Source organism: Osmia bicornis, chromosome 6 (genome assembly GCF_907164935.1).
Source record: "Osmia bicornis bicornis chromosome 6, iOsmBic2.1, whole genome shotgun sequence".
Classification (NCBI taxonomy): Eukaryota; Metazoa; Arthropoda; class Insecta; order Hymenoptera; family Megachilidae; genus Osmia; species Osmia bicornis.
In genome coordinates, this window is record NC_060221.1 from 5,572,683 (window position 1) to 5,598,791 (window position 26,109).

The window sequence follows — 26,109 nt, forward strand, 5'->3', positions numbered from 1 at the left end:
AATATTGTATTTGTACATCGTTCCTTTTTGTATATACTTTATGTAGAGAAGAAATGAATTAAGAAATTTTTATTAATTAAATGTACAAATAATTGATTAAAGCGTCAAGTTCATATCTATACACATTATCGATAAATATATTAAAGTATTGAAAGTTATTTTCAAGGAGTTTATTACTATTTTTTCAAACATTGATTCATAAAATATAGGAGAGATGAAATGTATATCACGAGTGAATATTCAGTAACCAGCTTTAATTACACTTTAATTTACCTAAAGATCAAAGGACCAGTATTGATACAAAAGTGGGACATTCGTGATCCTCTGCAATAATTATGCATTCATAAAATATTTTCATTTGAATATAACACGAATAAAAATATCATCATAAGAAACTCAAAATTCTTATAAGAGGTTTTAATTCTTTCGTGACTAACCCTCGTAAGGCGGACTATGGAGAAAACTGTAATTTTAATTTACTAAAATTTAACTTTATACTAAAATTTACACTGTTCCTTTAAGAATTATTCTTTCGAAATATGAAGTTCTTTCATAATTTTCGTTTAGTAAAGATACTATAATTAAAAATTTCTAGTATTACCTCTAGAACACTAAAGAAGAAATTCGTTGAGCTCATAAATGAGAAAAGATTGAAAATTCATTTATCCAAAAAGAATGATTTACATTCAGATTATCGCCGAAGAAACAGTCTCAATTTATTAAAAATATTATTTATAAAAATCATTGGGAATAAATGGTTACGTACCATTTCAACTTCTCCCAAGATTTATTCTCCTTACTCCGGCCCCTGATCTCCGTCCACGATGGCTAGCACTGTGCAGCGTGTTGCAGATACACAGGTGCACCAGGTGCAGCGGTGTACGTGGCATCTTATCTTTAGCCACACCCCCGGAATGAAAGCGGTACCGGGCCAAGGAGGGAACAGGGGATACCGGAAAACTAGCTCCCGGACCAGAAGTGGGAGACGAGCGAGAAAGACGGAGAAACCGACCAACAGATAAGTGGAAACCGACAAGAACGAGACAAAAGATTATAGACAGACAGAGGAGTATGAAAGGGGTGATTAAAGCGAAGCGTGAAAGAAAAGAAAATAGAGAAAAATATCGGATAGACACAGAGGAGAAGGAAAAATGAAAATAGATTGGTCGTCGAATAGATGAAGAAAGAAAATGAAGAAGTGAAAAAGAAGTAATGGATGAGCGATAGAGAAGGATAAAAGGATCAGGAAGGGGGATAGAAGAAGAAGAAAGGAGAAAGACAGGAAGCTGGAAGGATGACGAAGGTAGTTCTAGAGGGTTTGAGGGTGAACCCCATCCGCGTGAGGACCAGGATGGTCCTCGGCTGTGGGCGATGCTGGTCGCGCCGAGGTGGTGGGGTGACTACGACGGTAGGTAGGGCGTCGTAGGGGCAGAACCAGCGCCGCGACGCCTTGGCACGCACAGTCGCGCCTCGAACGCCGTCCCATGTGAACGTGTTGTTCTCGCGATTCGTGCAAATTTTTTTTCACCCTGAGCATCGTGCACGATGCTCTTCTTAATCTATTCTTAAAAATCCTATAACGGTGAATTCATACATTTTTATTTTTTATTTTTATTTTTTCGAGAAAATAAAAATGAAAATTGAGACCAGTGTTCTTCGAATGACATTTAAATGACTGACAATTATTGGTGTGTTATCGATCGTTCCAAGTGACACTTCAGACACTTTTTGAAAATTGATGAAACCGATTGAAACATTTCTCTTTGAATGAAAATGTTGAATATTTGTCAGATTTTTGAGAAAAGAAAGGCTGAAGTTATCTTCGAGTGTCTTTCCTTCAGACATTTCTTCCAGTGTGTATATGTTTATTGGCAAAGTGATTTTGAATGCATAGTGAACTATGTATAAAATAGGTAAAAATGTAAGATTAGCGTGAAATAAGTTATCGAGTCGCGTCCACGTGTGTGCAAAATCATTCTTTGCGATCTAGTCCGTAAGTGCGGTCCGTTATTGATCCGGTGATCTAATCGGTTTTACCATCCAACGATATTAATATAATTCGTTCTTAATGACCAATAACCGCGCGATAAAAGCTTCCACGGCAGTCTCTCAATTAAGACATTTGAATAAACGTACAATGATGGTAATAAATTAGAGATATAACAGGCGTTGAGTTATCGACTCGCTTGTGATTTGAATCTCGCGAAATGTATTAAAAATTAAGGTGTAAAGAATTAAAAAACAAGTAGGGATAGAAATCGGTGATAACCATCGCAAGAAACAATAAATGACAGTGTGAGATTAAAAATGACGGTGACTTTCGAGTCTCCGAATTATTGAGGAACTCTTTACGAGGGAATGGATTTTCAGAGCGCTATGGACACGTTTGTAGAGGCATGGATGGCTGCTAATACGAAACCAGACCAGATACAGGTAATTATTATTATTAATTTCTTTGGATTCATGGACAAATACTTGGGCACTTGGAACTTTGTTATTAAAGTTCACTTATATTTCTTAATTTTACTATTATAGAAACTAGAAAAGTATTGAAAACATTAAATAACCAGAAGCTGTGAAAACTATGTACCGTTTTATAATTATGAAATATTCTATAATAAAGGGTTAAGTAAAATTATTGAAAATAATTCTTTAAATTGAATATATACATTAAGAGGAATGATCATGGTAGTATGACAAGATTAGTATCCATGAGTAGTAGAAGTAACCCCTTTCTACATTACACAGCCAATTGGCCACCCTATCAGTTTCTGCCCTCTTGGGTACTTTCAACTCATCACCTAGTTAGTTTCCTGATATCAGTTTGCCCATTTTCCGTCACATCTTAGAATAGCAAGATTGTACGAAATTAATTGTGCCTTGATAATTAATTAACATCTTCGTAGCCTCCGTGACAATGAACATAATATAATAATTCCGATTATTAATCCTTTGAAGAGCAAGCTGATGTTATGTACCACGAAATATTTTTTATTCAAATTAAATTAAATAAGAGGTGTATATGAAGTATGAAGCCATCATAATAATTTTCTTTGAATGCATATATGGGTTTATCATTCTCAAAGGGTTAAAAATTTTGATAATTAATTTTCAAATTTAAGTCTTGATTTTGTTATCATGTATAATTAGTATAATATTATCTCATTCACCATTTTTTTCTTTTTTTTTTTTTGAATAAACTATTGGATACATTATGTATGAGGCGGCGGTCACTGGTGGCCCCAAGGGTAATCATGTTAAGCGTGAACAACGTAAGATAACAGAAACAAATTTATCCCATTGTAATTAATTATGTTACAGAAATATTAATAATATAATGGTAATTAGAAAAATTAATTTTCCTTTATTTATTCTTGGAAACTTATGTATTCTAAACTTTCGCGACCAGCGTCAGACATATGTCCCATGGATATTATAATATGTATAATTTTAAAAATATTGTAGTACAGTGTACAAATGACTTCTAGTTAAAAATAAAGAAAAAAGATAATGGCAATGCGTGTCATCAATAATAAAATTTTGGTATAATTAAAAAATGGTTTAGAAGGAAGTTTAAGTACCTATTTTCATGTCACACTGTATATAAATTCGCCACTCTAAAATTTCAGAACGCTAAACGGGGCAGTAGTGATAGTAGAGAGGGGTTGGGAGATAATCCTTGGTAAAACCGCGGATCGTACGTGTTGCGTGGATGGATGTATATACGTTTACACGTGTACGTACGGGGGGTCACGGGTTTCTGACCACGATACGGATGTGCCCATGCCTTCTTCCTGTGCTACGACTACGTTCACATTCTGGCATTCAGTGCAATAAGACCGCATCTCCATTGATCAGTCGACCTCTTTGTTATGAGAAACTTTTAACCCTTGTGAAACGTTCAAATCTTTATCATATTCCTACCATTTGGTTCTCCAGGAATACATTCTTCCAGGACCAACTAAAAGTCAATAAATTACCTACATACAGAATGATTTATTAAAAAGTTGTTAAATATTCAATTTCTATTCCAGGATAATAATGCAATTCATTTTTATTTCTGTCTCGAACTTTTATACACTGTTGTAACGTAATCCTTAATTGAAGTGTTATTAATGCAATTAGTTTTCCTGACTTAATGAAGAATTTTTATCATGAATTTTTTTAGGGAAGAGGGTGGTTTTAATTTGTGTTCTAATGTTGCATTGTAGGTATTATTTTTAACACATTTTCCATTATGAATATTTCATACATGGTATAATACTTTACCTTATAATATGGTAAATAAAAAAAAGAATGAAACAGTTTTATTGAAATAATTCGTTAGCATATTTCTGCATACCTCTAATAAATTAAAAATAAAAAGGATAAAGAATAGATATTATTTTTCTAATGTCTCATATTTTACGTATATTTCTCGAAAAATAAAATCAAAGTCAATTTTAGTTACCTCTAATTTGTCCCTTAAATTCTTTACTTAGATCAGGAAGAATTTAATTTGGAAAGGAATTCAATGGTATTATGTGGTGTTTGCCACACGTTTAAATCGACTGTTCCCCTTTTACGATTCTTTTTACGGTGTAACAAGCATGTGGTTTCCGCTGTTAAAAATTGAAGGGTAAATCCAGGAAAGGCAATTCGTACATAATAGCGGGGATCTGCGGCAAATGAATTTCAACTTTCCAGTTCTATCACATAATTACTTAGAATATAATACCGTCCCGTCAGTGAGGCGAATGTTTCGTACAGAAACGTCAAAAAGTTTGCCAAATGTTCCAATGATTAATCTTTGCTACCATCCCTTATTTCGTTTACGATATATTTTATAGTTAAAGGTTTTCAATTAAACATTTCCTTTATATAAAATTCACCTGACCTTTTTAAATAGAATTTTTCCTTAAGGCATCAATCATTCTATAATTTACCGTGTATGATTTTCAATATATCGAAAAATGGTGTATTAAGAATATATTATTATTTTGCCCAACAAACTATAGTCAATCGTGCGTATATGTATAGTCGGAGGATAGGTTCAGGGCACGCATGGTCACGGTATTTGACCACCCCAGCTACCGGAATGATTGTAATCCATCTATCCGGCCAGTAAAGCCGATACATCAAATGTACGTTGAATTTTTCTCGGCCCTTTTTCCTGATCGTACCTTATTCTGTCTTACTGACACGCCATTGTATCGACATTCTGTATATTAAATCTTATTAACATTTATAATGGTGTTTCTATCTGGCTCTACATCGTAGATCACCATTCCAGTTTATAACGCTAGTGTTGATTTATCATGATCCTTTGATGCAATGTCATGTAGATATGTGGTTTTTAATTGTTTATTCAATAAGGGGTAATTTAAAAAAATGTATACTTAACACTATTCCTATTTTTTTGCAACACAAGAGTCAATCTCTGACAAATTAATTAATATAAAAAATAACTGCATAGAATTTCACAGTGCTTTCTTAAAACGTTAACAAAAATATACGAAAAACTTTAAGTTCCTTGATTCATTAATTTTTTATGCTAAAAATGATCTAAAATGAATCCTTTCAAATGGGAATATTCCTTCCATAGAATTTCTGCTGTAAATATTTAGTAAAATTAATTAAAAATAATTTTAATTTTAATTAAAAATAGAAAGGAAGCTTTATTTTGATAAACAATGAAATTTGCACTTTTTCTAGAATAACTGGAAGAAATTGATTTACGTAACATAATCGTTATAAAGCATCAATCCGTGGATTATCTAGTTCGAAAAGAGGTTCAATTATTGTACATGGATATCGGCCATCTGATATTTCGATAAGCCTGATTAGAATGTTGCACGATTAACGTTGAACTGTGGAGACGTTTAATTCCATTCTATCGATGTCCGATAAGGACAGATATTATTATTGTACATTTTGCTCGATATATTATTTAATCGTCAATCTACCGACAAAAATAAAACGATTTCAAGGTACATTGTTTTCATAATCAGTTTTAATATGTACGTAAAAAATTAAAGTCCAAGAACGAAACTTAATCACTGATTTGGAACTCGACCACATTGTAGAATAATTTGGAATATTCAGAACCAGTTTGTAACCAGTCGTCGACTTATAAACTGGTTCTTAATAAACACTGAAACATTATATTGATGAAAGAAGCCGAAACATTCGATACTTAAATTGAATTGAGTACCTCGTCTGTTAAATATATTTTTCGGCGTATGCCAAGTGCATGAAATCTACCACTTGTGTGAAAGATTTAAACGTTAATCAATTAATATCACACTTCAGTTACATTTAGAAAATTACATCTAAAAATTTTGTTTTGGTTCCTAAAGTAATATCTCTTTCTCTTTCAGGTAAGTAAGTTATAATATTTTTTTCCAATTTGCTAATAATTACTGAAAAAGATTTTTAAAATTATAGAAGACAGAAGGATTTTATAAAAACTTGTAAGCTTGTTTGATCGATGATTGAATTTCTACTAGTATTTTTGTAAAAATTATCATGTAATATAATAGCACCGAAGGATGTTGCAATCAATTTAAATATAATAATAATTTCTAAAAATTTCAGAAACTGTTTTCAATTAAAATTACCAGATGTTAATTTGTAATGGAAAATAAATTGAAAATGAAATAATAAAAAAAGTACGAAGAACCTAACTTAAAGTGGCCATTTTTTGGACAAAGAAAATATTAAAATTTATACACGTTTAAAAGAAAAGAATAAAGATTTAAGAAAACAAAGTGGATTGCGACACGATTGGGACAGCAAATTTTTTGATATCAAGGGACATTAATTTAGAGGATTATTGAAGATGACGCAAGGAATACTCCGAAATGGACCTACATTCAATTGCCAAACACTGTAGACCGGCCATTTCTAGCTCGATCTTACGTAAGCTTGCTGGAAAGACGCGACAGAAATCTGCCTGGAAATAAATTAATAGAATTCCTGGAAGCACTGCTGTTCGCAGGACCACTAGGAATTTTACGTTGGTAGACGATTAAGGTTATCGTCTTAACGGGAAACACCCGAACAGGAAACGTCGTCGACTCGTATCTATGTTACACCCGGTAGATAAGCTGATCTGACGATAAAACGATGTCGAACTGTTGTTCGCGATGCTGGTATTAATTCGTGATGATGTTGCATTTTGCATAAGGGAACCGAACTTATTCTTTCCTGCTTCCTTTCATTATCCTTATTTGATGTACTGATTTTATAATTTTTTTTAACGGTACTAATTATAATTCTGATTAAGAAAATCTGCTAAAAACTGTAGTATTTAAATATGGCTAATGAAAATATTTTTATGATATTCTTAAGTTCACTTTCAAAGATAACATTACCAGTAATTAAAAAAAGAAATAGATTAATAATTAATCTAGATTCTATATCTAGATTCTATATTATTATAATACTTAGAATTAGTAATATAGATATTTCAAACGGATCAGTTTGTTTTAGGAAAACTAAAAATATGATGAGATCACAGTAGAAAGGGCCATGTGTAGTCAGACACGTTATAATTATAATTACCAATTACTCAATATATGATTATCTTAATTTTCAAATGAAGCTACCCACTTGTTATTTTTAAGACTTTGCAGTTCTTTAATAAAATATTATGACTAGATGATAATATTCCTTCCTGTCGTTAACTTTCATTTGGCAGCTGTTATATAATTAATATTCTATAAATTTTGCAAATTCCTATAAGGTCAAACTACATGTAATACTGTGAAACAGCATTGCGAGTTGAATTATTATTAAAAAAGAAGGATTAATCGAGACAAAATTGGCTGAAAATAGCATACAACGCGAAGGCATATTTCGTTCGGTAGAACCGGTGCATCCCCTTTTCGCGTCACGTCGAAGTTACCACGATATCACTTGGGGCGTTAGCCGGATAAGCCGCTAACCCCATCCACCTGTTGCCCTTTCTTATGCGTTCCCGCTTTACAGGCCCGCGTTCATCCTCATTCCTCGCGTGGAAACGAGCCAAGAACCCGTCATCCTCTTCTAATCCACGTTCATGTCCGGGCTTCGCCTTTCCTCCCTCGACCACTACTTTTACACACCGGTGTCAGCCACCTTTTCCTTTTCTTCCCTTCGTTACCTTCACCTTGTGTCCTTGTCAGTCTCCTTCCTCTTTGCATCCTCCCTAACCGATCCACCACTTTGCTCCTCTCTGCCTCTTGATCCTCTCTTCTTCCCCAAAGGACGGCTCTCTTTTTCTATCTCGTCGTCGCTTCCAAGCCCGGGTCTTCAGCGGTCTGACATGTTTTTTGCCAGTGCATACCTCGAAGCAGCTCCCGAAACAGTAGCTGGTACCCCGGTACAGTCCGGACCAGTGAAAAAATCACCGACCCGAACTCGCTCTTCTCGGTACCTATCAGACTTCATCGGCCTCGATCATCAATTATTTCTTCAAACATCTCTCGATTAATTATTACTTGTTATCGTAACCGTTGCATTTAGCTCGGTTCAACGGGATGCCCTTCTATTTCTTCAGCTGTTTGTTGGATTTCGAAGTTCGCTTTCTCCTGTTGTTTTATATATAGGGTGGTACAGGATCTTTTCGCGAACTGATCACAGTACGTTCTATGAGTAAAAATAGGGGAAAAATGTAATATAAGTTATTAGCAGCTTATAATTGAAAATTGAAAATTTTTGAATAAAAGTATATGTTATATTTTCATTTAACTGAAGCAAATTTTCAGGAAACTTATTTTGAAAATGTTGTATTAAATATTATGCTTAGGGTGAATAAAGGTTAATACGTTTTCACAAGATTAAAAAATACTGATTCAAGTTATTTATCGCAGATTTTGAACGAGTTTAGGTAATCTAATCTAAGATTGAATTCGTTAATCTAAAAACAAAGGTCTGCTTAGTAATGGACTGACGAATTAAATCTACCAGGTACTTATTTTGAAACACAAAAGTAATATTGGTATCTATTCAATGATCAAATTTGTTTAGATCGATTAAATACTCTTCGAATGTCATATCAAAAGTCATACATAAAGCCTCTACATTTTATGATATTTTTTTGCTATATTTTCCAAAGAATTTTTGTTCGAAAACGATGGATGAAATAGCAAGTACACTTTCTATGAATTCGAATAAACATTTGAAAAATATTAAAATTTATAAAAATTGAAATAATTGTATATGAAAATTTCATAATACTTTTGCATAAATTACATTTATCATTTTACTTTTTTTTGTTGTAAATCCTGTTGACACCTAAGCTACATCGAAAAATTCCACTACATCAGAATAAATATTCTTCATAATCGTTTGAGGAACTAAAATCGTTATCACAAGATCTTTCCATGATAAAAAGTGACATAATAAAGAGACAATAGATTGTGAAAGGGTTAAACGATTCCCTTGACAGTTTTCACGGAAGCGTCGTCATCGACGATCTAGTTTTCAGACGACGAAAACTGCGAACGGTGCATTTCGCACTTCGGTCGTAGTGTAGGATTGTCGCATTCTGGGCCCACTTGACCCTCGTTGACACCGTGAACGGCTTAGCCGTTAGTGTTAAGTTAAGTTCACTCATACATAAATCTAAGTCCGCGCTTATGCCTTAGCAGACCGTTGTCGGAATTGAGCACGTGTTCAGATTTCATCGGCGAACAACGCTTAGATCATCCGGCTCATTCGATACGACCGAATTGGCGCGGATTCGACTATATTCAGTGTATCGTCTCATCGTGGTTAATCATTAAATTATTACGTCCTTCTTGCGTCTATTATTAAACATTATTAATATTATTATTGAGTTAGTTCAGACTCTTAATCTTCGCCCATTTCATTTCTTTTAATATTTTATGAGACAAGATATTACCTACTGCTCGTCATATTTATATTTCAAAATTGATAATATTAAAATTCTGTTGGTTTTAAAATTTAGTAAAATATTTTATGAAATAATAATTATTTTTGTGTTGCAGAGCCAAGCTTTGGCATTGACACATAAGGCCTCACCACCTTCGAGGCCTACCAGTGTGTCCCCGTTACCGAGGAGTCCTCAGTCTCACCAGTCCCAACAATCTCAGCCACAGAATTCGACTCAGCCTCCGCCTGTGCATCCCCATCAATCCCAGACACCCTTAAGTGCACCCCAGACACCATATTCTGCGCACAATCAACACTCCAAGCAAGAAGCAAACACAAGCCCCAAACAGGAGGGATTCGACCTCAGTAAATCTACCTCCAATACTGGTGAGTCTTTTATTTTGTTTTCAAATAAATGCTAAAATGGTACCTGGGAAATTAACCCTTACGACCTGATCCTTCATACGGTTAATATAATTGAAAAATTAAAAAAAATTTTTTTAAGTAAAAGTACCACTCTCTAAATCACTCTGGGTCAATCATGACCCAGCTCTATGAAATACATGTATGCAAGGATGCTTCAATTAAAATTACACTTCAAAATTTTCTGATGAAGGAATTTCATACTTTGGAAAAATAATATTTTAAAAAAGAATTGAAAGTTTAGAAAAATGAAAATGAATAAAAATTCAAATTGACTGAAAGGGTTAATTCTCTATTTCTTTATACTTGAAGAGTAATACGATTATTCTTGTCAGAAATCACTCTATAAATTCACACAGTTAAAAATCTAAATTCTAAATCAATGACTAAGGGTTCATGATGTACCTTTGTCATTGATGGATCATCAATGACCATTGTGGTAGCCAATGTCACATGATGAATTTAAATAAAAAAGAAAAGACACATTTTACATATTATTCAACGAACAGATAAATCATAAGTGATCATAACATACACGTTATTCGACTTACGAGTCGAAGAGGCTGGATTCCAGTGTTCGTAAAGCAAGTTTCCGTCAAGGATAATGAAGAGTTTGTGTGCGTAGACGTGGATGGAGGTCGCGTAGAGGGGTCGTTAAAGCTCGTAAACGAGATAGACTATCGGCGGAATTTCCTTGATCCTCGATAATGCGGTGGAAACAATTTACATGCGTCCGTTTGTTCAGGCGAACGAAAACTAGAGTTCACGCGTGTATTTTCAATTCTTCAACAACTGTTTCAACCCTTTTCCTTACGCGTGGCTTTAACATCACATCGACTGTACAAATTATTAGCAACAATGTTTAAAAATTCATCATAATTCCATAAATTAATTGCTGCTATCATACAATTCAATATTTTTCAAATATTAACCCTTTATAATAATTATTCATTATATTATACACTAATAGTCAATTTCAATTTTTTAATCATTGCCAATTTGAAATTCTGAAACTACCACTCATAATTTTCCCACTAATCTCTTTTCTGATATAAAAAAAGAAAAAAAAACAAAATTACAAGAGCCACTGATTTCATAAAATATGCAACGGCGAAATATTAAAATTCGCATCAGAAGATAAAGACCGGCTTGAATCGAATAATTTCGGTAGAAACATCATAGTGATAAGAATTAAAAATTTTGTCTAATAACAAATAATGGAGTGTCGAATAAAAAGTTCCGGTTTCCGGTCTCATAACGAACCAAATGTCGTAACGAGTTCAATCGTATGCTGCAAGACGGTGTAGTACATGTACGTAGATCGCCTAGCCACATAGTCAGGGATTCGAATTTAATCCGGATTAGTTCGTAAGGGTCACAATATCCTCCCTCTCTTGATACTCAACCCTTACGCGTATACGAGAAATCACGCAAGCCTGACACAGGTAAACCCGGAACACATGGACACGCTCGCCCTATTATCCTGTGTCACGATTCAACTCTTCAAGGTAACGAAGAACGCAATTTTCTCGTTTTTCCTCTGTTTACCTTTCTTCTGAGCTTTAACTGATCTACAACACGTGCATCATAAATATCCACACGTTTGCACTTGGTAGATCTGAAACGTCCAGTGCTACAACATATTTTTCGGTCGGGTTAGGTAACTGTTATAGGCATCGCTTTTGAACTTTAAATAACCGAATAGCGTTATTTAGAAATCAACTGAAAAGAAGAAAAATGCAATTGACGTTAATAGTGAAATAAGGGATTCACTGAAATGATACTGTCTTCTTTAACTAATATCATGAAGTAGGCCTCATATTGAGGAAAATTTCAAATTTCAATTTGAAAATGTAGCAAATGCGTGGTTTAAAAAAATTCGAGGCACCCAGTAGATAATGCCTGGACTGTCACGAAACACGCAGGATATGCCAAGGGTGGAAAGGGGGTCGGTGCGAACGGGAGATCCGAAGAAGAGAGAGGATGGGGGTTAGGATTAGCTGAGTTGTGTGCGTTGGATTTCGGATTTGGACGGCGGGCGGCGCACACTCGACCAATAATCCCGGATTAATCCCAGATTTGACCATATACGTACATCCACGAACCGATCCATGGACGCACACAAAGACAGTATTCCTCGTAGCGAGTTGCTGATATACATATACGATGTACCAGAAAAGAAGTCAAATATTTTTAATAGAAACTGAAGTATTATATATATTATTAAAAACTAAAATACCTGTACCTATACTTAAAGTATACCCTTTTTGAATCAATACAGAAGCCTCTAACAAAACCTGTACTCGTATATTTTTATACTAAATTGTGTAATTTACGATATAATAATTTTATTCGCATTGAGAAACTTTTTAGCCTTTCATGTATGCTATTTTGAAAATAAAAATGCTTTACCTTGGGTATCGACATTTTCATAGAAAACGTCTGTAGTCGTTTATAATAACGGTTAAATCAAATGTGAAATGAGACAGGTTATTTCTCTAGAGGAACTGAAATTCGGCTTCTCTTCCAACGCGACGTGTACGTTTCGCGTCGGGATGCGAGTCCGGTCAAAATCAAGTGACTAAAATATAGGCGGAGGTACACGTATAGGACTACCACATCGGCACAACTGCATCTATACAATGAAAATTGGTGTGCGCTCGTCAGGACACCGAGAAGAGAACCAGGCCGAGCCGCCAAAGGATTTGGCTACACGCACACAAAGCCACACATGCGAGGACACATCGATGCAACAGCCAAAGATAATCCTCACGAATACAGATCCTGGATAATCCCCGTGTAGGACCGTATACCGTGTGTCCTGAATTGAACGATGGAACAACTTCGTCGTCAGTGTTTCTCCGTTCATGCTTAATTAACATTTAGTCCATTTTGACTTGGGATTATAATTCATGAGTAACGAGAAAATGAAGATATTAATATTTATGGTATCGATGAAATGATATTCTTTCTACACTGGAAATTGGTTATTGATCTTGATAATAATAAATGTGAAATTATTTTCTATGTCAAATGAAAATATACTGCTTCTAAAAATAATGAAATGTTGCAAATTATTATTTGAAAATTGAAGTTTGATTGGAAAAAGTACAAAGTGAGGATCCTTGGTATCTCTAGGGAAGCATCGTGCAAGGATCCTTGGCATCTCTAGGGAAGCATGGTGCAAGGATCCTAGGTATATCTAGGGAAGCATAGTATCAGTATCCTTAGTATCTGTAAGGAAGCAGATTCTGAGGATCCTTGATACCCCTAACCCTTTATGTCTACGTATATTATTTTCCAAAATCGAATTTTTCAAAAACCTGAAGCTACTGACCCAACACGATTTGCATATTTGTATAAAAAATTGATAAAAAAACGTCTATTGCATTTTAATGGTTCAAACACATATTGAATGGCGTAACGAGACACCCTGTATACACTTGCTGAATCACGTACGCGTACACACGTACAAGTGCACACCTATCACGGACGCAGATGATGGTCCGTACAAAAGGGTGGCGTGGAGAACGGCGGCGGGGGTGGATCAAGGGAGGAGGTTAGGGGAGGTAGAGGACTATGGCAGAGCACACAAGGTTTAGAGGCTAAGCGGCTCATCCCCCAGGAAGCTTTACATCCCGTTCTGATACGACGGGAATTCTACGAACGATTCGAAAGATATCCTCTTTGTAAGCTGGGGTCGAGGCGCGAGTATGCGCGCTGCATCGTTTTGCCATGGAAATATTGGACGGTGCGAAAGAGCCAAGGCACGATTCTGTTCATCACGTGGCTAAGGATCACAGATATGCAACCAGTTTTTGGATTTACGTTCTGCTTGTTTGCTAGTAGAAAAACTGTTTCAAAGTTTCACCGAATTCCTGGAACAATCGTTGAGGATTAAGAGATCAGTGTTGCTGGAAAATCTCTGCTAGTTAGAAAATGTGCCCTAAATTCTTTATAAATATACGGAGTGTTCAAAATAGTGTATATTAGAATAATTTTACTAAAAAAATGGCAGATAAATGTAGGTGTTACCATTAATTTCTATCAATAACGTTTTGACCCTCTTAAATATCTGGAAAGGACTCAAAAAATAAATCTTATCATATTACATAAGAATAACAATATAAATGTAATTATAAATGGGTGTATACAACAATAATTATTTAAATATTGTGATATCCAGATATTATTTCGGGTCATTGAATTTCAAATTATCTTAAGGGATGATTTTACTCCTGGAAAAGTTTCTCCCGAATATTATAAAAAGCTATTTGGTGTGTTTCTTTCCTAGTTTATACGTTTTCCAGTAAATTCTGAAATATTAATAAAAGACTCTCTTTATAACAATCTTCCTTGGTGCATTAATTCACGAAGTCCCATATGGATTTTATCTCCCTCCTTTCTCATCTCATGGAAGAAAAATGCGAGGACACATTTGCGGAGGCTCACCACTCTGTGACCATAATCTTAATCCTGGATTAAATAATCTGGGGTTTGTATAATCTCGCCATTTTGTCCCTGAAACGAATCTTAGGATTAGAGAGTCTAAAACCTCGCACTCGTACTACGACGATAAATCCATGGATCGTATAACCTGAATACGCGTTGCCCCAACTATCTAACTTTGTTTATTAAAAAGAAAATTTTATTTTCGTATTAATTTATTTAAAAAACTTCATTAAGAATTCAGTGATTTTCTCTGCTACAATCTAGTAGTAGACTGTTCTCTCTTGTACTCTAAATAAATACACGTTTGAAAGAATTAATATTGTTACATGATGGAGTAGATAGCAGCTACGTATTGTTAAAAATTTCAATAATAATAATTCAAGACAGTAAATGCATACTTACAAATTTACGTGCTCGAAGCAGGCCTGGCTCACAGTACACAAAGCTCGACCGAAACGTTTGAAGAACTGAAAGCAACTGAGCCCTGGCCCTGCGTCGAACGCGTGAATTAGTAAACATATTCTGACTCGTCTTGTTGGACGGATTATACAGCCTATCACAACATTCTTCTATTAGGCTACTGGAAATATCTTTGTGTAATATTTAAATTTTCTCCATGACTCAGTTAATGGTGATTATTTTTTCTTTCTGTATCACTTAAGACACAGGTCAATAATAACCCAGTATAGTTTGGACGATGATCAATAAGCAACATGGTGCTTAATTAATACATTTTTATTCAAAGCAGATTTAGAAATATGAGTAACTGGGGATGGTAGTTACGTTCCTGAAGAGAGCTCGGATATTTCTCGACAAATTATTACAACGAGTTTCTTGGGTCAGGATAACAGAAAGTAGGTGAGAATTACGAACACGAGGAGATCCTTCTCGGAGCTTTATCTCTCAGCCTGTTGCGTCGTACGAGGAGAAAAAGACAACCAATTGGAATTTAAGCTTTTATGCCTTGAAGACAGTGCGATTTTCCTGGAATACGGTAGGACGATCCGATCCGTGTCTGTTAAATGGATTTGCCCAGAGATTCGACTCGTCTTTAATACGGGAATCGGGATAAAGAGTGAACATAGACACCAGGATCTCAGGAAAGAGGAAAGTATATGGTGGATACATTGGTGTTGCAGGATATGAAGGCCTGATCCTTATGGATTTTTAGACTTCCCAGCATAGCTATGGGGGAACACGAATACATTCGTCCTGCGATCCTTCTTCTGCGATCCTGATGCTCAAGGGTCACTTCCTACCCTTTTTTACCTTTCCAAATACCTCCCTATTTGACTCGTTACCCAGATTTTCTGCTTCTGAAGCTTCTATGGAACTGATGATTTTTTATTATATATGATAGAACTATTGATTATTTTTTCCCTCGAATGATATAGGTGGGTCAATTGTATGCAAGACCTATGTATGAAATGTACGAATCCAAGGGTATTTCGATCAAAGTTAAATGTATGAAATTTTTACAATGTAAAAGCTAGAAAATAAAAATAATATAGAATATAAAAAATTAAATTTCATTTATCTTTGTGATAGAAATCAGCCATCCGAGGGTTAATAATAAAAATGGCAATATAGGGGAGGAGATACAACCACTCTAAATGGTATAAAATTTACGAAATAAAAATAATAAACGGTTCAAAGTCTAATTTTAATTATTGTCAATATCATATTATTGTAATTAAGCCTAAGGAGGATTCTAAAATGATGCAAAATTAGACATATATTTATGAAAACCAACTTTATAATTACAGTTAAAATTAAAATGTATAGCCTTTACTTTCAATTTGCTTTTAATTATAGCACATCTAATATTCATTATTTCAACTGACGATGAGTTATATAATCAATAATATAGTACTCAATAATAATCAAGAGTTCATTAATTGGTTTTCTGTCAGCAACCGATGGTATCGGAAAGCCTAATCGGATAATCTGCCGATAAGTAAAGTGTTAATACTGCAAAATAATTTTAACTTTCAAATGGAAGAAAATTTTGTACAAAATTATTAATTTTGTTATTCCGGAGTAATATCTAAAAATTTATAGCAAATCTGAGTATATTAACTAATAACGAATAAAAATTTATTATAATCAATTTTCTAAATTCTGGAAGTTCTGAAAAATAAATGTTTATCATAATAAATTTTTTAAACTGGAAAGATTCCAATAAATCTGTAATAAAATATTATTTGCGTTTCTTGAATATCGAAGTTTTATTCGCAATTTTTATTTAATGGTTGTTCGAGTAAATTTAAAATAAAATACTGCTATTCTAGAGGGTTAATCAAACAATTTTCAGCTCTGATTTGTAGGCCTATCAAACGTCCCTTGTATTAGGAGCGTATAATCTGTGGGGAAGTATCCTGTCTGAACTGTTCTCGCCTTAGTCAGCTGTTCGACGTTCCAGAGATTACAAATATCCTTTTTAGTCCGAAAATATGCAAATGAGGTCCTTTGTTTGACACCTGCCGTCTTATTTTTGCGTACAGGACAGCAGAAGGGACCAGTAGGTATTAGACGTGTTCCAGATCTGGAACTGATTCCTGACCCAAATAAGGGCTTTTGTAGGACCCTGGCAATCAGGATAACAGGATTGCAGTGCGTCCTATTCTTACACATGTGCTTTACACATAGTTCAATCCTTCTGTATATCTCTGCATTGCCTTCCTTTTTATTCCTTAACGCGATAAATACTGCGGAAGCAATCAATGACCAATATTCATTGTTGAATAATTGGAGGAAACATGATATTTCTTTTAATTCATCATATTCGCTGTTATGTTGGTCATTAGTGACTGATACTATGAATTTGACATAACTGAACAATTCTAAAAAGAAGAAAAAAATGAAAGCTAAGAAGTGCTTCATTTTCAAACGGTTAAAAACAGTATAGTATAACGTAATATAATGTAATATTTGCTTCTTTTAAATAATAGGTGTGCCAAAACCTTTTTCTTCCAGTTTATGTTAAATTCAACTGCTTTGTTTCTATCTCACGTTTAATCCAGCTCCAAATAATCTCCTAAATTTTACAATCCTGTCGTTTAAGACTTAGGTCTACTAATCCTTAAAGTGACTTTAGCGAACGAAACGCCTCGATTACGTAATCTTAGGGATTACTTAATCCAAGATTAACAGAGAGACTGTTGAATTCATAACGCGAACAAGTTGTCTAATTTCATTATCTAATTTGTTTACTGATTTCTCCAAAAAATAAGTAAGTAAGACAGTTCTAAATGACGCTAATATTACAGTAATAATTTGAAATTACAAATTAAAGTATTATATTAAAAAATTAATTTTTAGATTTATAATTCTATATTATTTTAGTGTTCGAAGTGTTAATATTAATTTAATTGGTTATAATGATTTGTTTGAAGCGAAATGTGCTCATTTTAATAAATGATATAACGTGAAATGAAAAGAACAAGTTGGTAATACAAGTGTCTTTAAAATTTAGAGGCAAGCTTTTTTATAATATTTGAGTAAACAAATTATATTTAATTTTTAAATAATAATGAATTTTGGACGGATATAATAAACATAGTATATTATTTAGTATAATAACCGAAAATACTTATACATATAGATGGTTTATGAAATAATTCAGTGATGCTATAACAAAAATAACAAAAGGAACGTCCAATCAGTTGAAATTATCACAAATTCCCTCTTTGATAATCGTTAAAACCTATTTAACCCAATTTCGTGATACATTTATTAAATGAGTATTATTACAATACCCATTTATTTCAAAATTTCTGGGAAGAGGAATTTTAACTAGTTAATGCTAGTTTCTTAAGAATAAGGATAATCCGTATTGGGATGCAAATGAAAGTATTACAATTTTTATGATAAATAAGAGGCCCACTCTTTTGTATAGTAATTAACGACCTTGAGATTTTCGAAGGTCTTTGGCACAATTTATCAAGGTTGTAAGTCCTTGCTAGATCTTCCTTACGTTCCTGCTCTCCTGGGATAGAGAGGTCACACGACAGCCTTACCTACATTCCCATGGGATAGCGTAAAGAACCCACCAGGAATGGTGTCACCCAATTACTGGTATTATCACTTACGAGTGTAGGCAACATGCTAAAGGCTTAATTGAACACATTATACATTAAGACTTTAGCAATGAAGGATACTAATCAATAATATATTTCAGGTAATTGAGTACATACTTTGGGGGAGGGGGTGGTACTGATATTTCAAATTTTATATAATTAAATAAAAAGGAGAGGACAAACTTTGAATAGCACTGTATTATTACAATAATTAAAGAAACCATTTTGAAAATTTAATTTGGGAAATTAATTAATAATACCTTTTGAAAAGTAGTGATTGATCTTATTAAAATCCAAATAAAAACTTTCAGAATATTAAGAAAATAGTAGAGAAAATGGAAATAAAAGCAAATTAAATACAGAAAAAGTAAATTAATATTAATATCAGAATTATCAAAATTCAAAACTTGAACTTAAATTAATATCAATTATTAAAATTATAAAAGCTAAAACTTCGGTATTTAAGCTTTCAATTCAACACCTCACACTATTAGCATAATACGTTTTATTATAACATTATACATTTATTAGGTGTGAAAATTAATTCAGTGCCTTCGTAATTACTATTTCAGATTTGGATATTTTTCCACCTCTTTTCTGTTTTGAATTCGAAATCCTACCAATAACGATACCGATTATTTTAATAGTTAAAGTTACTATGGCTTTGTAACAATAATTTTTCAATTTGAAAAAATGGGCATCACTAATTTGTACCCCTAATTTGACTATATTAAATTTCTCATACTGATCGTACGTCATTCCATGTTGAGAAACTTTCAAAAAGAGAACACGAAGTATATTTGATATATACATGTATTATACATGTATTATGGGACATCCTGTATGCATTTGCATGCAACCAACGACGATCCGGAGGGAATGTACATACAAGGTGTTATCAGGGTGACATAACATTACAAGGTCCTGGTGATCGTCGCAGGTGGTTGAATTAATTTGCTTAGTATACATAGAACAGGGTAAAAACTTATACTGAAACTCTTAATGGTGCATGCAAAGTGCCTATTCATCACAGAATTTTGATAACAAAAATCAATAGTAATCAAACAGTATTAGCTGTAGAAATAAATTTTCGATTTTTGGGTGAAATCAAAGTTTTATTAGAGCCATTCCTTTGGCAGCTTGCAAATACCATAAATATCAAATAAAAGATACGAAAAGTTTGCAAAAATTGATAACCTACTTTTGGAATAACTTATGGTATTACTTATTGGATTATGGAATGACTCAGAAGCGTCATTTGATTTCCCTATTAAGAAATTAAACATCTCTTTTTTTAATTTTATAACCAAAATTTTGCAACGAATTGTTATATCTGAATCACTTTAGGAAGGCTGAGGATGTTAATAGCTCATTAGTGAAGATTTGGGTTTATTAAAGGTATTTATTTGTTTCAGGAAGTGTACTCTCCTTGTGGAGCTTCCTGATGATGTATTTAACACTTTCACGATGATTTTAATTACTGTAGTTATTATGAATTCTCTAGTTTTCATCATGTTGACCCAATATGATAGATCTTGAAATTCATAATTAAAACATAAATTTTGAAATGTATTAAAAATGGAGCTGATCTATTTGACTGCTAAGTAATTGAAAAAACTTTGCTATACCAATCACTTATCAATCTTTCTCTCACCATCTCACGAAAAGAAATAATGAACATTGAAAAGAAATAATGTTCTATAAATATTCTGTCTGCAAATAGGACAAGATTATAACAAACATCTATATGTTGTTAATAACTCTAAGATCTAAGGTGATCGAAAATGTGGATGGTCATGAATCTACTGTAGTTTCATTACTCTTGGACCAGACTTAGGATCATAACTTGCGTTTGTGGTATAGAACTTTGTTACGAAGAGCCATCCCACTTTAATCCAAACAGGATACCCAAGCAGCCAGCTACCGCAGCTTTTCGGTTTCTTTTATACTTTCCTGCTGACTTAAGGATTCGCTTATCCTTAAAAACCTACGCCGAGTCCTGCGATCCGCTGTTTCTCCTCTACATTCAAATTCCCTTTGAGGAAGCTTAGTTGAATTGAAGAAAACTATATCATTCAATTTTTTAACAGTTCTACAAAATACCTTATTTATTTTTAGTAAAATTATGAACTATTTGCTCTTAATACGAAAAAATTTACGAAGTAAAAATTTATTTATAATTTCCAACGTTACTCCAGTTTTAATAGATTAATCTTTCTAGATTAAAATAAAAAAATAATTGAAATAAATTCGATAAACAGTTTCCAAGACAAAAATTTCTGAAAATAGGCAATCATTGCAAAAATTTAAAAGACTGTATTTTCATATGTATTCCATTTGGAACATGATCCATGATCTCTTACAGTTAACGTTAGTACCCAAAAGGTTAAACTTTACCCAATCTATTAAACAACAAAATTGACGAATAATGAATAATTTTTCCCTCGAATACTCTCCGAAATCAAATTACGAATAAAATAAAGGTATTTTAGAATAACGAAGAATGTTTCGCTGAAATAATATAAACAATTAACTCTTCTGAACGGTAACAAATTTCCATGATATTGACAAGTATTTTACTTGCGACCAATATAAAACAGTAATACATTCGCCAGGCCAGGAATAAGTCAACTCGTTCTCGAATTAATCCTTGATCCTCGAAACAGGTCGAAATAATCTGAGATTAAGGCTCTCACTACGACATACCCGAACAAACGAAGTATACGTGTATATACTGTCGCTTCCAACAGTAAGGAAAAAGAAGGGAAAATAATAATGAGAATGACGAAAGTAACACAAAGAGAGAAGAAATAATAAAAAAAAAAAAACTAGGCCGATGAAATAAAAAAGTTGGAACACGATCTTAATTCCGTCGAATAAGGGATCGCCACAAATCTCGATCTTCCTGCTTAGCCGAGTTCGTACCCGGTCGAACAGAAAAGGGAGAAAGGAAATAATTTCCCTAGCTCGACCTGGTTAAGATTCATAATTTACGATCTTGGAAATAATCCGCGTGGCAGAATAGAGCGAAGGGAAAAGGGAATGCAACCGAAGGAGGGACGTGGCGAAGAGAGGGGAAAAGGTAGTGTGTGTATGAAAAAAGAGAGCGGAGGTAGGATTTATCCTTTGATCCAGGATTTATTTAACTACGGTCCCAGCGCGAGCTTATCCCTGGGGAGGTTTTAGCCATCGAGGGGCCACGCTATTGATTTTTAGCTCGAGGATTAAAAGCGCACTTCCGTGATGCTGTGTGCAAGACAACGTATGTGTGCACTGTACATAGAGGTGTGTTATAAAATTATCATGAACGTACGTACGTAAAAACATAGACAGGTAGACATGTATTTGTAGTTTGGTCACGATGATCATTCGTGTTTCCTTGTTTGAGAAGGATAAGACTTATCATTAGAAGGAGTTAGAGGATATTTGGCCATTTTCTTTTTTATGGTCAAGTCCAAATTGTAAGGGAAAATAATTATTTACAAGGAAACACGGGTGTCGTGTTCAGAAAACTAATGTTTATGCGATTATGCAATAGTAGTTTATAATTATATACTTTTATATTGCTTTCATCTAAAATTTCGAATGTCTAAATTTAGTTAAAGCATTCTAATATACATTTCTTAGGTCTGCATCATACTTGACCCCGTAAGCACCATTTTAGGATTAACTAATTTATGTTAATCTCTTTTAATAGAATAATACTGCAACAAGCTGAATCAGTTTGTATTTGTTGAAAACTGAAATTTAATCTTCTTTAGGTTCAGTGAAAATAGAAACAAAACTGTAGTTCGTTTGTTAAAGCTAACACGGAACTAAATAGGCAAACAAATATGTACGCAGAAATTAAATAAGCTGTGTTAAACAGTACTAAATATGCAGTAAGCGGAAATTATATGCACATTCAAATTACTGTACATTTATGTATAAGAACGCTTGATTATGGAAACACGTAATCATTAATCACCAACTATCGGATATAGGTAACTATAAAATTATGTAATATTTGTCATTAAACAAAGATTTATATTAAAAAGCATGAACATTTCATCAGCTAATATTGGGGATAATCGGAAATATTTTGAAAAGGATTGTATGACGCTTTTATACAATAATTTTAATGAAATATAATTTAATTTATGAAAATTATAATTTATGAAAATTAAAAATAATCTGAAATATTTTTAATTAAATGTTATTGAATATGGTATAAATGAGCAGTGAAAGAAATTGTAAATATTCTAATAAATAATTCATAAGAGTGAATTTAAAAATACATAGAGGGCATTTTTACATGCTAATTATTATTATTCATAAAAATTACTTAACGCCTTGATAAGTTTGTTTCTGCGTGAAAAAGGTGACGTATCAGTAGCGCAAGACTTGTTACTGATAGCTATCTAAAACTTATCAGAATTTCAAAAACGAGGTCAAAGATATTCCAAGTGGAATTTCACACTTTCATCTAATCTACTTTTTGATATTTATTACGTTATATTAAGTGTTACCGTATCTTATTTTTGTCTGTATTATTGTTTATCGTTTTAATCCAAGATGCATGCAACAAAATTAGTTCATATAACAAGGAAAGTGATTCATGATTCAATTTGGGTATTACCATACGTAATCAGCAAAAGATATAATTAAATGGTCATTATAACATCTGTTTATGATATAAAATTTAAGAATATTGGTAATATTAATGTTATAATTTAAAAGTATTAAAAACTTTATTTATTATGACTTAATATTTTTTTTCAAAAATTGATTTACGACCCTTTTGACTTAAAATTTGACTTAAACCATTTTTTGAAATAATAGCTCTTATATAAAAGTTATAAAATCACGTAATCCAAGTGACACAAATTCTTCTAAAAATATTGAAAATATTATTTTCTTTCACGTATACCACTTTCAAAATTTCTGACCACGTAAATCGAAGGATGAGGATAGAACGTTTGTATCTGGATAGCACCTTCTTCTTTTCTCTGGCAACGTCGTCGGATGCGTTATCACGAACGCGATTCCTTAATATACAGCTCAAAGTGCAATGAACGACGCATTGGAAATCCGAAAGCTAACGATACAGCGCACCAAAGGGGTTGATAAAAAAGTCATGGCTTACGAGAGGCGCATGGACGACGAACCGATCGACGGCTTTAGGAATATACGGCTGGCTATCTTCATGGGTCACCGACCACCGGCTGCCGGCTTAATCTTCGACCACGTTCATGGAGAGGAACAAGACGAAGAAGAAGACGCGGAGGAAGAAGGCTCCCGACACTTATCTTTATCCAAGCAGCTGACAACCGTTGAATGCCATTTCACTTCGTTCTACTCATCCTACGATCGATTAGCCATTGCTTTAATCTTTTAATCTATCACTAATCGGCAAATAGCAGTAGATAGGATTTCGTGTTTCGTATGTTATTTAGAAGGTAGGTGCGCACAGGGACGGATGTAGAAGTCTTATTTAAAGGGGACCAAATATATAAAAGTATATATGTATATTTTTTTTATTTTTTTATAAATTATTCATTGAGATTTTTATCTGACGTGCCTATGTCTTTATTGAAGAAAAATGATTTTTGTTACTTAAAAATTAGGTATAGTTTTAATTTACACGGAGAGTCTCTCAATCTCAACATGTATTTATAAAACTCAACAAATTTTAAGGGGTAGTTCTACCGTCTTAGAATAAATGCCTTCCAAAACAATTTCTTACATATCTCAATATCCTGCAGACCCAGAAACTTTAATTAAAGTTAGGATCTTTTAATCCTCGGAGCCCCAATTTTAATTAAATTCATATTATTTTCATTTTCTAAATTTTGCACTGTTATTTTAAATTATTTTTCCAATCCTCGTGTATGTTTCATTAGTTTAAGTCTCGATTGACCCAGACTCCGCTGTTCGAGGGTTAGACCTATCAATAAATAGGTAATTTAATTAAAAATCTTTTTTTCAAAAGGTAAGACGTTAACGTGGCGATAGCAGTCAGGTGTAGGTTATAGGTGTTTGCGAATAATGGGTGCGTCCCTGGGAGCACGAGCTGTGTAAATCGTATTAGGATTATTGCACGATCAAAAATATCCCCGTAGGATAATCCCTGAAGGTGGCAACGATGTGTAAGTGGCATTAACTCCCGTGTGTACTCTCATGCGTGTAGGTATACACTGATCCCCTCATCTTCGCTCTTTCTCTTTCCGCTGTATCTCGAGCCACGTTTTCCCTTGTGTATCGACGTTTACGTGTGTGTATATGTGTGTGTGTACGTGTATTTGCCACTACATCGGCTTCTGGCGAAAATCCACGCCTCTGCCTGCATCCTGTTTTCGATTTATCTTTCTCCTCTTTCAGGCTCGCAACAGGGCAGGTGATGTCATCGATGGGTGCCCCATGGTCCTTTCTGTAATCACAGCTGAAATTTCTTCGCACTTGCACCGGGTTTAGGTGAAATTAGGAACACGGAAAACGCGTGAGAAAATGTTTGTGTACATATTCTATTAGCACATTCACTGTGGACGCAGATCCACGATAAATTATTAATATTAATAAATTTTGTAAATTTTATAGTATTCCCAGAAGTATTATCTGAGGCACTGTGTTATTATTTTTCTGGGTCACGATCGACCCAGCTCATCTATTTTCTAATTTAATCAAAAAATATTTTTTTATGTTGCTAATCATAAAAAATGTGAGATAGCAATATTATTATTATTTTTAGATGATGGATTATATTTGCTCAGCTTTGAATGCATAATGAAACATTTATTAAGATCTGTATCTTCGATAAGTGTTTTTATGGAAAACTGAAGTTAAGTCGTTTCTTTTGATGTCGTCTTAGCGCATTTAAGAAGAGCAGATTAGAAGGACAGAAAGGAAATTGAAACACAAGTCGAATTTCCGAACTCCGTCTCCCTTTTTAATTATCTCCAGCTGGAGTTGCAGTGCTTCATTGTACATTCATAATAGCCACTCGGAGCCTTAATGTTCTAAGGTTCTTATAAATATAGATATAAGGCGGAATTGAGAGTATTGCCATCCTCTCGACTTTTAGTTGGACGTATTTTTAATAGGATTTGTTAACTGGTCTTGTGTCAAACCACAAAACTTTTCCCCATTCGAAAGTTAGCATTATACTCATCAGTTTTCCTTTAGGATTTTTCTTTTTTACAAAAATCTTTCAACTATACGATTCTTTTATTTTAAATCTGTTTACTCCATTATCTCATTGATGGGTAATACCTACTTCTGTTATAAATGAGGGGGTAGATTTACTGAACAGAATCAAAAA

The 26,109-nt window shown here is 33.6% G+C and overlaps 1 protein-coding gene across 2 annotated transcripts in view; it reads left to right on the forward strand.

Moving 5' to 3' along the window:
• The first annotated feature begins 1,449 nt into the window (after positions 1-1,449).
• LOC114878895 (homeobox protein dve-1) overlaps positions 1,450-26,109 on the forward strand; it is a 40,239-nt gene continuing 15,579 nt past the window's right edge. For both annotated transcript variants that reach the window (XM_029193169.2, XM_029193170.2), the window contains exons 1-2: positions 1,450-2,433; positions 9,975-10,245. In XM_029193169.2, the coding sequence (XP_029049002.1) occupies positions 2,359-2,433; positions 9,975-10,245 (346 nt within the window). In that variant the 5' untranslated portion in view covers positions 1,450-2,358. The remainder of the gene's footprint in view (positions 2,434-9,974; positions 10,246-26,109) is intronic.